At 40.3% G+C, this 12,278-nt stretch overlaps 1 protein-coding gene across 2 annotated transcripts in view; it reads right to left on the reverse strand.

Annotated features, from left to right (window-relative positions):
- LOC146464066 (uncharacterized) overlaps positions 1-8,834 on the reverse strand; it is a 19,147-nt gene extending 10,313 nt beyond the window's left edge. The window contains exons 1-4 of one of the 2 annotated variants that reach the window (XM_085130158.1): positions 8,110-8,799; positions 3,556-5,249; positions 2,418-3,262; positions 1,459-1,623 (exon numbers count right to left, since the gene is read on the reverse strand). In XM_085130158.1, coding sequence (XP_084986284.1) covers positions 1,459-1,623; positions 2,418-3,262; positions 3,556-5,249; positions 8,110-8,432 — 3,027 coding nt within the window. In that variant the 5' untranslated portion in view covers positions 8,433-8,799. Of the gene's footprint in view, positions 1-1,458; positions 1,624-2,417; positions 3,263-3,555; positions 5,250-8,109 lie in introns of both variants that reach the window. The other variant, XM_085130159.1, reaches the window with a different exon arrangement.
- Between the last annotated feature and the right edge of the window lie 3,444 nt (positions 8,835-12,278).

Genomic DNA, 12,278 nt, shown 5'->3' on the forward strand with positions numbered 1-12,278 from the left:
GTTGCATTTCTGAGATTGGGAGACTGGCACTGGTAGACCAGAATGCAGTTCGACCAACAAAGCCACGCATGTCTTTTCTTTCGTGTAAATCATGGCTTGACAACTTCAAATTTCAATCACTCTTCATAACAACTGGAGTTCCTGTCCCAATTTTATAATTCAGTGTTAAACAAGGTAAGTTGAGGAAAGGATAGCTTAGTAAAATTATCAAGGAAAAACAGCGGTTTAATAGGTAAATTGAAAGACGTTTACAGCTGTCAGAATCGCGGAAATCACGTCTAAGAGGCTTCAATTTTTCAAAATTTTCTGGGGGAGCATGCCCCCAGACCCCCCTAGGAGCATGGCGCCTGGGGCGCCATGCTATGTGGGCCTTCGGCCCACATAAAATTTGGACTCCCACTTTCGAAATCCTGGCTAAAAGCCTGGTGTGTGGGGGGGGATCCCCTATTACAAAATTGAGGCCCATCTACTATAACAGAAAAAAAGTAGTGGCCACATAAGGACAAAACTCTCTGGGGGGCCTCCTAATAGAATGCAGTGAGTCCAGCTGGTTATAAACACTTTATATAGAATGAATTTATAGAATGTCAGGAACTAAAAGGATTGTTTATGGTACTTAATGTTCATGTACATGAGGAAAGAGACAACATTCCACAACATCAGAGGAAAATCATAAAATTTTTCATACAAGACTGTCTTGTGTCTTTGGTTTCAGAGGAAAATGCTTTTTCTTATCATTACTTACCACAGAACATTATTGTGAAGGAAATAAACCTACAAACCTGAAGAGTTTGTTTCAGAAGACCTAATTAACATTTTTTACTTTCTTGGATTGTACTTAGAAAAATTCTAAAGTTAACATAAAAAATGAAAAATTTCAAATTTCAATCAGACATCCACAAGAGATACGATGAGGGCTTAAAATAAAGCAGCACATAGAATATAAAATACAGGGTGATAAACAGAGTTAAAATACTAATGGAGGAGGAAGGATATGGTCCACATCGTACATGAAATGTTGGAAAGTAATGAAAAATTTGCCAGAAAGTGGAATAGCAGAGATGCCAACCAATGGAGAGCTGAAAACTGCAGATTTTTTATTTTCTTGTGCACCAATCCCACAACATCAAGTCACTCCCCCTCACAAAGAAAATTGACACACCCCCTCCCAACTTTCCTGCAAAATCAACCCATTTCCTGTCATTTCTGTAAACATCTGCAACAGTTGACTGAGAGGAAAAATAAAAAGTTGTTTTATTCCATCTTCCATATGGGTCACCAAAACTCTTGGCAGATTCCCTAGATGTATTAGAGAAATGCCTGGATAATTCAGGAGGGTTGGCATATGTTGAACAGAAACAGCCCATTTTATAATTATACCTTTTTCAAGAGATAAACAGCATTCTTGTATAAATTAAATCTGTCTTAAAATTTAATACAATAATTTAAATCACTCACAGGAGAGGAAATTGGTTTGTTTGTTGTATTCTCCTTTCCTTCAAACTTGTTTAGTGAATCTTTGGCACTTCGTGGACGGGACACACTGCTGTCTTCTTGGGCACTCTTCTTTGATTTGGCGCTGTCTACTTCATCAATTTTCCCTTCTCCCGATGTCTTCCTTACCTTGAATTAAACAACGGAATATATGGGTTCTCTGGGATTAAAGGTCTAGAGAAATCTGTTCCTGAAATGACTGGTACATGCAAACTGCCCAGTGCATTTAGTAGACAATAATAATGCCAAAGTAAAGTCAAGTGGTAAAAAGATTATTCCTGGCCAGAGAAATGTAAAAACAAACAAGCCCAGGGAAAAGTATCGCTCATGAGGTGTAATTGTATATCATTTCTTGAAAAGGTGGCCAACAAAGACTTGTGATGAGCACTTTTTGTGAAATGACACAGAAAAACAGGTTTTTAGCACAGACAGGGTTCAGAGTGAAGCAAAAGAGAGACAAAGGGAAAACAATTAGAGAGAGGAGAGTGAAAAAAGACTACACAACCTTATGTTTTTATAATTATTAATTTTGAAAATTCCACAGCGCTCTTGAACAAGCATGACTTCATTGAGCACAACTTGAAACACATTGCCATAAAGATATCATCAATGTCATGTTAACTCTAGGTAGGCCATTCCGGACACACTATCTCTCAAAGAAACTGCAAGGGCTCCCTTGAGAATTCTGTGTATTGCTTCAAAACATGAGGTTGTTTCTTTGCCGTTCAGTTGATTTTTGTTCTTTTTTTGTTTGTTTGTTTGTTTTTGTCATCCAGTGGTACACGTACATGAAATGCCTTCAATTTTGCTTGAAGGGAGCCTTTTGAAAAATTAGCAAGGTATGGACACTACACGTACACCTGACTGGTGACAATAATCTCGCTATGGACAGGAAACCAAACCGTTTTTAATTCACAACACACCTGTGTCAAATTCTCACGGTTTTCTTCTGACTGCTTCTTGCGTCTTTCATTCTTCTCTTCTGGCTGCTTTGAACTTCTCACATGTGATGATGAACTGTTGGTTTGCCCCTCGTCAGCTTTCCCCTCAAATCTTGCCTTCACAGTTGCAGTGTAATTTGACTTGTCCTCAGTTGAGGCCTTCCTTGTTTGCGAGGACTGATCCTCTTCTGAAGTAGACCCTCGTTTAACCGAGGATTCCTCTGCAGATTCTGATTCCTTGCTGCCACCTCTGCATCTCTCAGCTCGCTCCCGCCTTTCCTGTCTCCTGGCAGCTAAAGCGTCTCCCTTCTCTTTTTCTTCAACAGGTTTTGTTTGTTCCTCTTTCTCTGTAGCTTTCTCCTCATCAGCACCTGCTGCAATTCTACGAGCTGCTCTTCTCTTGTTAATTGACGACTGCACTTCTTCCACTTTGCTTCCAGTGTTCAATTTCTCTTCTCCACCAGCGGCTGCATTCTCGTCAGATTTGCTGGTACGTCTGGCCCTTCGCTCAGCTCTCCTAGCCTCTAGGGATGATCTACTAGCTGACGTTCCATCCGCTGACTCCTCAGTTGTTTCACTTGCACTTAGCTTTCTTCTCTCGCGTCTTGCTGCCCTTCGCGCTGCCAGATCATCTTTCTTATGTTCCGACACTTCTTGTAATTTGTCTTTTTCTTCCTCTTGTACTTTTGGTTCTTGCTCCATTTGTACTCTTGGTTTTTCTTCCTCGGCAGCTGATAGTTTACTTGTTTTATCCTCCTGCGAGTCTTCTGATTTTTCAGGCTGACGTTCAGAAGATGCATTCCTTGTTGAGGAATCACATTTTGACTCTACAGACATAAAAATACAGACAAAATAATATAGAAACTTTGGACTACAAAATTCCTCATACAGAGGAAAAAGGGTAGTATTAGATGGGACAACCTCCATTTGTAGGCCTACAGTCAAGGACAAAAATGTTGGGACAAATGCGCATTCACTGCATTTCCCTACGCACATGAGTATGCAACATGAACATGGCAGACGGGAAAGAAAAATCTCTGTTCTCCAACCCTTACCCCCTTACAATGTTAAGTGAAATTAAAAAAAAACAAAAAAAAAACCAATATTTATCTGTACCCACCATTCTCCTCGTCTTTTTTCTGTTTCAGCCTCAGTGCCCTTCTTGCGCGATAATCCATGGGGATGTCAGTATCACCAGCAGTACTAGCAGCTGGATTGGACTTCTCCGCAGCCTTGCTGGTAGGAACGTCTTCCTCTGGTGCTACAAAGTCACTTATTGGTGCACTGGACTGCACTGTATCTACAGAGGCAGCAACTGTTATTTCAGTCTCGGTATTAAGTTCATTTTGGGTTTCCTGCTCTTCCTCTTCTGATTCATGTTTTTCACCATTCATTTTGTGATCATCGCCATCATCAGTACTGTGAAAACGATCTTCCTTGTCTTCTGTTTCTGCAGATTCTTCTTCCTTGTCATACACTTCTTCCATATCTTCTTTTTCTTCCTCTTCTTTATCTCCTTTTGCTTCAGCAGGCACTTGTTCTTCATCTTCTTTGTGTGTTTTCCTTTCCTTGTCTTCTTTTGATTTAGATGAAGACTTCCTTCTCTTTTTCTTCTTGGCCTGCTCATCACCATGCTTCTCTTTCTTGCTCTTCTTCTTTTTACTGCCATCCTCTTTGTCATCAGATTCAAACGTGGAACGCCTGGATTTTGCCACACCTAGTGCTGCTACTTCAATGTCATCACCCCGGTCTTTGACAAATTGTTCATTTTGCTTGGCTTCAAAGGAAGAAACAACAAAAGAAGTTGAACCTTTATCAGGGACTGCTTCTTGAAGCCTTGACTTGTCACTCGTCTGCACTTCCAAATCTTTGGCTGCCTTCTCTTCAAAGGACAATTTGTGCGATCGTGCTCTTCCGGCGATGGCTTCCTCTTCCTCCGACTGCAATTTCTTCTGTGACGTTTTGGTCCTGGCTGCATCAGCTACCCTTTCATCAAAATACTCTTTGTGAGACATTGCCCTTCCAGAAAGATCATTTAGTTCATCAGCCCTTTGTTGAGCTGTTTTGATTCTTGAGGCTTCTTCAGCTAACTGCTCAAATTTCTGTTTGTGAGACTTTGCTCTGCCACTCAAGTCAGCCTTTTCCTCTTCTGCAGGTTCAAAACCACTCTTTTGTTTTCCATTTTCTTGTGCTCCAAATTTCTCAAAGATTGCCCTTCGAGAAGAAGCTTTACCAGAAAACACATCCTCTTCCAAGTGCATCTTGCGAGATGTCCTAACCTGAGATTCTTCTTCAATTTTTTGCTGGAAAATATTGCGATGAGCTTTTGCACGGCCTGAAAGATCAACTTCTTCAAGGATTTTCCTTTCCATTCTAGGTGAGGTTCCCGTGTTTTCAGTTGCTATTTTCTCAAACATCTCCCGTTTGGACTGTGCCTTTCCAGAGATGTCAACCTCACCGCCCTGATCGTGAAATATTTTTCTAGGAAGCGAGGGAGACACTTGCGCACTTAACTTGGCTTGCTCCTCAAACAACTGCTTATGCGATTTTGCTCGGCCAGACAAGTCAATCTCTTCATCCTCCACTTTAATCTTTGGTGCTGTAGTCCTGCCTTCCTGAGCTGCAACTTTTTCAAAAGTATTGCGGTGAGATCTGGTAGCAGTGAACAAGTCCTTTTCATGTTCTAATGGTTTATTTCTGGCTGTGCTAGTCTGACTAGCTTCTTGAGCCTTTCTTTCAAACAATGATTTACTTGAAGCTGCGTATCCTTGAGGAGGGCGTTGATCTGCTGGGAGTTTCCCAACAGATTGGATCCTAGAGACAAGATTTAACATCTGTCAGTGTTGCGTAAATAAACTATAATGCATTAAATGCAATTTAAAGGAGTTAACAACAAAGAGGGCCAGTAATGTCTGTGGTCAGCAGTCAGGCCTGAGGGGCATGTGCAGTACATGTAGTTCTTAGCTTCGTACATGTGCTAAAGTTGTGTTTTGGGCAGCATGAGGCTTTTCTGCAGCATTAAGCGCCAAGATTTTTGGACACTGGTTTTTTGTCCCCTTCCCCTTTTCAATTTTTTACACTCTCCGGTCAGTGTACGGGTGCCTGTTCCTTTGCGTGGAGGCTCATGGCTGGGTTGCGGGGTTCTGCCAGCCATGGGGGTGTTATTCAATCTTGGGGCTGGCTGCCAAAAGTGGAAGCCCCTGGATAATCCAGGCATCCAACCTCCACAATTAAGTGATGCAGTTGTTAATGAGCAAGTTTAATGTGTAGTATGGCAGGAAATTTTCATGAGTCACGCTGTATTTTGTTAGCCCCTAGGGCACGTCAAACTCCATGTCAAAGAGAGCTTTGAAAGACCAAAGAGAGGGGATATGAAATGAACCTTTTGGTCTCCTGAACGAGTCACCAAATATCCCAGATTAAAGCTACATTTGAGATTGACAGTTCTCTGCAATCAACTAAGATTTAAGCCCAAATTCTTGCAAAATCCACAAAATTTTGGTTTTGTATATTGATGTCACGGTTCCTTGGTGTATTTTTTTTTTGCATCTTTCACCCAGTCTGTTAAAGATGTCCACACACAAACCAAAGGAAACAGGTGGATTTTGCAGTAAAGTTGAGGGTACAATTTTTTTTTTCGGGGGCGGGGGAGGGTTGGGTTGATTTGGGCAATTAGCTGGTGAAGCACACAGTCAAGAAAAAATCTTCAGATTTCAGATCTGTAGAGGTTGACATCTTTGGGATCATTTATCACCCCTAGAAAGGAACAGGTCCCCTAGCCTGTTACAGGTACATGTAGCCTCCCTCGCGGACGTTCCTTTAGCTTGTCACACAATCTTTCCTTGTTGGTGTAACAAGCCAAATGAGCTTCTCCTAGTGAGGTTAGTTACAGTATAGGAGCATTTTAGAGAAAGCATCAAATTAAAATTAATAATAACTAACAGTGAGTTGGCAAAATTGCCGGCTGTGGCCACAATTTTAGGGGGCTTATCACAGTGACCTGGCTTCAATTATGGGACTCCACGTCATAAATACAAGTCAACAAGTGGGTTAAGTATGTTTTAAGTTCTTATTCTCCCAGTTTTTGTCTCTGGATTCTTCAGTTTCCCCCCCCCCCCCCCCCCACCCCCTTTAAAAACCCCAGCTTCTAAAATACAATCCAATCTGAAAAAATCTGTGTGTCGCAAGTTCCTCGGTTAGCTGACTATTGTGTGCACCTTCATTAAACAAAGTTTGTTTATTTTGATTTGTCTATTCATACTGAAGCTACATAGGTAGCTGGATGAAAGCTTGTCTCAAAAGATGCTTTAACATTTGCTCAGATAGTAATGTATAAAAGTCTTTAACAGACGATCAACCAATTCCTCTAAAGCCACATGTAGCCTTTAACTTAACTCTATATCATGTTCCATTCTGCTCTGAGATATGCTGTATTTAATTCGGCTTAATTTGCTTAAAAAACAACCGCAGTGTTGTCAAAACTCAGATAACTTCCATCTATATTTGTCTTCCAGCTATGTTACTCAATGTATTTTAGAAAGCTCTTTTGATTACATGAAAAGTCTACAGACCACTTGTTAACTGTCACTTAGACTTAACAGACCAAGAATATGTGTCAGGTATTCTTATCCTCGACCTAAAAATAACGAAGTCGTTTGGAAGGCTTGCAATGAAGAAAATTCTAAACATAGACTTTGTTTAAATCTGAACCTTGTAATTAGCAATTAACAGCCTATAGCTCAACTATTGTTTGCGTTTTTGCCCTTCCACATTTAAAGTCTCGGCATTAAAAATTACTCAACAAGGAATTGAATTCCGGGAATGCAATTTAACCTTTGCTATCGATCTATCAATTTACATGTAGACGGATTTACGCAAAAGTGGATTTTTCATTTTTTGTTTATAAATTTTGAAGCGCTACAACGGTTCGACCTTCGCTGATTAATAAACATCGAAAACGTTGACGAACCCGATTCAAGAGAGACATTTAGCTTAGCCACACGATGAATAATATAAATATAGTTTTTAATTGACGAATGACAAAACATGTGAAAACACAACTTGTCAAAATTCCATGCATTTGAAGCTCTTGAATATAAATTTGCGATGAAGAAAAATTGATAAAGTAACATTTCAAGTTAGAAATTCAGAGAGATAGTTTTACAAGCTTATATAGCTTATATATCGAAAGGGTTGCCATCGAAAGTTACATAATATTTTTCTTGTATGTTGTTAAACACAAAATAACTCGTGCTGGAATCAACAACTCAGCGTGATTTTACTGATGGAAGTTGAATAAAACATAGAAACAAAGATGATCAATGCTTCGAGAAGGTGTTATCGCATAAGAAGCCAATTAGGGATCATAACAGGCCGCTTGCTTAGATAAACCTCACGAAAAAACCGAGAGCAGATGTTTGAGCTGCGCCGCTAAGCGCCGATTTTCAGGGACCGGCTTTATCTGCTAAATCGGTTTTACATGCGAACGTACCGGCCAAATGACCGGCACATGGGTTCATGCCATTGAGCAAAAAGTGATTTCAGCCAAACGACAAGTACAGGAGACTGCTCGGTAACCAAGAACAGTACAACCGACTGTTTGCAAAAGGCAAGCAGACGAGAAAAAAGGATCGCACAATTTCCTGCCTAGAATTTACTTCAACTTTTTTCTTACCTTTCTCGTTCGGCTTCCAGCTCAGAATCTTCGTCACTGTCGTACGATTCTTCCGAAGCCGACTCGCTGTCTTCCTCCGATTCCTCACTTTCTTCTTCATCATCTTCGCCATCTTCTCCTTCAGAATCGTCTATCTCACCGTTCCTTTCGACCTCTTCTTCACTCTTCTCGCTGCCCGTGTTAACAGAGGTGCTTTTCGTGGTCGAACTGACCTTTTCGTCCGTGATCAACGCTGCATCACCGTTCACAACTTTGGATTTCAATGGCGATTCCTCGCTGCCCGACATTTCCTCATCGCTGCTAACGCTGATATCATCAGCCATAACTCTTGCTATAATGGTTTGTATTAAACAGAAATGCACGTAGACAGGAGAATTAACGACTCCCTTGATACACCACAAACCAGGGAAAACCTATGAACGCCCTCTATGACACGGAATACGCAATTTATGCAGACGGGGTATTAGGAGCACTTAGCGAAGGACAAATAAACAATAGAGCAGCCAATCAAAGTCGTTGAAGAATGAAGAGAACCGCCACCGCTGATCGGTCCAAATTTGGTAAAATGTCAGGAAATCTGTACTGTGCTGGTTGCTGGCACAGAACAGTGTTTTAATCAAGCATTCGCTGGAACCTATCATCAAATGAGTTAACAAATAAATGTCTCAGAAATATTATAATAAAAATTTGACATTACTGACAAAATCAGCGGTGGCATAACTCCAAAACAAACACAGCTTGAAGAAAAAGGGAATATTTTTTAAAAACATAACTTGAACATCTTCTTACGTAAGTTTTTAGCCACGCAAGTTGTCCTTTAATATGTCATAGGAAGTAGAAGCTTTAAGATTCTCCACGATATGCCAAAACAAAACAGCGCGTGCAAAAACACATTAAATATTTCCGCAATTATTAGCATCGCTGTTTTTATTCAGAGGGGGGAATGCACGGTGTCTGTCAGATCAAGACAGAGGGATCATTGAAAAGGAAGAACAGAAACAGAAATAAGAATTCAAAGCATGTTTTTCCTGGGCCAACCCTTTCTTTAAGTCGAATTCGTGGATCAAGGACAGAGATTGAAGTTATCTCTCCCCACCTAACTGAGTACATCCGGGGGAACTGATTTCGTATTTCCGTTATCCTCCGTGGGCGATTATTTCCGATGGCCCCCATATTTTTCTCAGTCCCACGTTTTGAAAATGCCGTCACGTGAGCATACACGTATTTGCAAGTTCTGTGATAGCCCTTGGATCGCCTTTCTGTGACTACTTCTTACGAACGCAAAGATTGCACCATTCAAAATGATCGCTTGCCGGTAAAGGTTTCACGCTTCCTCGAAGATGTTTTGATTCACGTACCTAAAAGGTTTTGTCGTCGTACACATTTGAGAGTGGTTAACGATTTCGTCAAACACACACAAAAAAATATCCTGCATACCAGCGATATTTTTTTTTCAGGCGGGCGTTTAGCGGCGAGGGAAGACAAGGGTGAACATCCATTTGACGCGAATCGGCGAAGTTCTTGTTTTTCTTGCAACGAACGTAAGCTTCAAAGTATAATCAGCCTTTGTCGCATAACCTTTAAACAGACTGCCGGTGACAATCCCATTGACCTTGACCCTACGAGGGCGGACTGTCGTTTGCCGTTTTTTTTTTTTTTTTTTTTTTTAGGAAATATTCGTCATCTCCTTATCCATCCCTTGAGCCACAACATTCTTGACCTACTACTGTCCTCTGTTACTTACAGGCTGTAATTTGATTTTTTTATTCGTTCATTTGTTTTGATTTGTAAACGAAAAAACTCCTACAATCAGTCGCGAACACAGCTCAGATACAAAAAAAAAAAGTATGGATGTCTGCTATCCCAGATTGATCAGCGAGGATTAAGCAAGGTTATTTAATTTTTGATGTCGTCACGCAACAAATGGAGTTTGGCGACCTCGGTTGGGTGTGGGTGGTGAAATAAAATGCTGTATATGTATCTCCATGTGATGGCTCAATGGGCCATTTGGTATAAGACGTATGAGACCAATATTGTTCGATTTTTGCCGAGTAAAAATTAATTCAAGTTTGTTAGATGACATTTCCGGCATATATTTATACTAATTAAAGGGCTGTCTAGACAACAGAAAGTAAAATTACGACCCTTAAGTTCAGTTTCTTTCTTTTTTTTCCCCTGATGTGTGTGTTTTTTGTTTTATTTTCTTACTAACCAGCCGAGTTCACCCTTGTCGTCTCGGAGTCCCACGGCTTCCCCCCCTCCCTCCCCCCAGCGGCGTCTCCAAAACGGCATGAATCGAAGCGGAAGTAGATAAAAACCAAGAGCCAGAAAAATGTGTCTTCTTTACAAGCGCTAACTTCTGCTTTTAGTTGAGTTTCCAGAACGGTCGTTTCCCACCAACTGCCTATTCCAATCGGTCTAGCAAAACATACAAATTTAATCAGATAAAGAAAAGTTATTTTAATTTGCAATACTGTCTGCTCAGTACCACATTTCTTAAATGCAAATTTGGTACAAAAAATTGGAGAGAAACCGAAACTTTTTTACGGCGCATATTTCTTGTTAGAAAGCAAAATTGTGCGCGCGTAAGATGCATATACTTTTTATTATTTTTTGATACATACGTCGATCCGTGGGGGACTATGCGACTGTGGGACCAATATCGCTCGAATTTTTCATCGAGTAACTAATCGTCGTGTCATTATTAATTCAAGTTTGTTAAATTTATTTTTTTAAATGCAAGGAGCTTGCAAACAAAGCCGGGGGACCCTTGCCTCCTTTGGCTTGTCACGTCACGCAGAGGACGAGCGAGCCAAAGAACTGTTAGCGTAGGCTAAGGTAACCAGGACTAACTTCGATCAAAGGAAACTCGTCATAATTATGCATTTTAAAAATGCTAAGAAAATCAATGCTAGACAAAGGCACTCCGTATCAGGAAACATTTTACCGCTTTTGATATTAGGAAGGTTTGGAAACTTGTCAAATTGATTGTATTTTTTTTCTCTTTGACGCAAACTAAAAGGCCTTTTAAGTACATGCGTAGACAAATATTTTTCCTGTTCTTGAGCCAGTCATCTCTCCTTCAGGGTTGAGTTTGGCTGTCTTGGTAATTAGTAACTCGGTAACAAAGTTTCATATTTGCTTTGTTTTATTGTTTTGGCCTTTTAATCTGACAATGAGTCATCTGTAAGCTTCAAAATGTCACAATAAACAAGTGTTAAAACTGTTAGGCTATGATCTCATAAAAACTGACTTACCGGTAAACTAAAGACTTCTCTAATCTAAAATGGAATGAAAAACATTTCCGCGGTGGTCGTGTAAAACGGATACTTATTTCCTATTGTTTTCCATCAATTAGCGCGGCGCACATGGCTTGCTGTTTCAACCCGAGAAGCACAATAACTGCGCTTCTAGAAAAATCTAGTGACCTTCAAGATTTTTCTAGTCATGATCAGCCTCCCCGCTAGCGCTACAGGGCTCCCTTTTTCTTCGATCCCGGTTTTATCTTCAAAACAATATACAAGTTTGTATTAACAGCGTAAAAAATCTGCCGCGCGGAAGTCACTCCCAGTCACTGAGCACTTTAAAAGTAATACTGGGATCGGCACGGTTCGAAATTTGTAATATTCACGAAGTCGAAAAACGAAAAGGAAGTTCAGCAATTTAACCAGTTTTCTCAACAAAAGAAAAAAAAATAAGCGTCAAACTTTAAGTGTTCTGTGACGCCGTTTGAGCGCTTTTAAATGTTTTACAAGTCGATATTTGACTCCTTGGCCCGATATCTACGGCACTTATTCAGGGTCAAAATGAAGTGTATACAAGTAGTTACTACACAAATTCAATATGCAATGAAATTGTCAACTTACACGATTTTTTTTTTCAATTAATGAGCTCTGTTGACGTGATGTCTTGCAATGGAATCGTTTCGTTGCGTCATGACTGTCAAATGTGCACTTGTTACTGGTAGGAGTTAATTCGCCGGAATGAGTTACGCGAACACACTTTTGCTTTTGAAATCTCTTTGCATGCTTACTTGCGAAACGGATGTAGTAGTAGGATTATTTGATGATGAAAACAAAGGAAACGTTTTTTTTTTAAAGGACAACTTAAAAAATTATGGCCATCTTTACCCTTGCCACATTTGACGATTTTAGGGCCTCTTCATATGA

The sequence above is a fragment of the Pavona decussata genome, unplaced genomic scaffold (assembly GCF_977016875.1).
Source record: "Pavona decussata unplaced genomic scaffold, jaPavDecu1.1 SCAFFOLD_169, whole genome shotgun sequence".
NCBI lineage: Eukaryota > Metazoa > Cnidaria > Anthozoa > Scleractinia > Agariciidae > Pavona > Pavona decussata.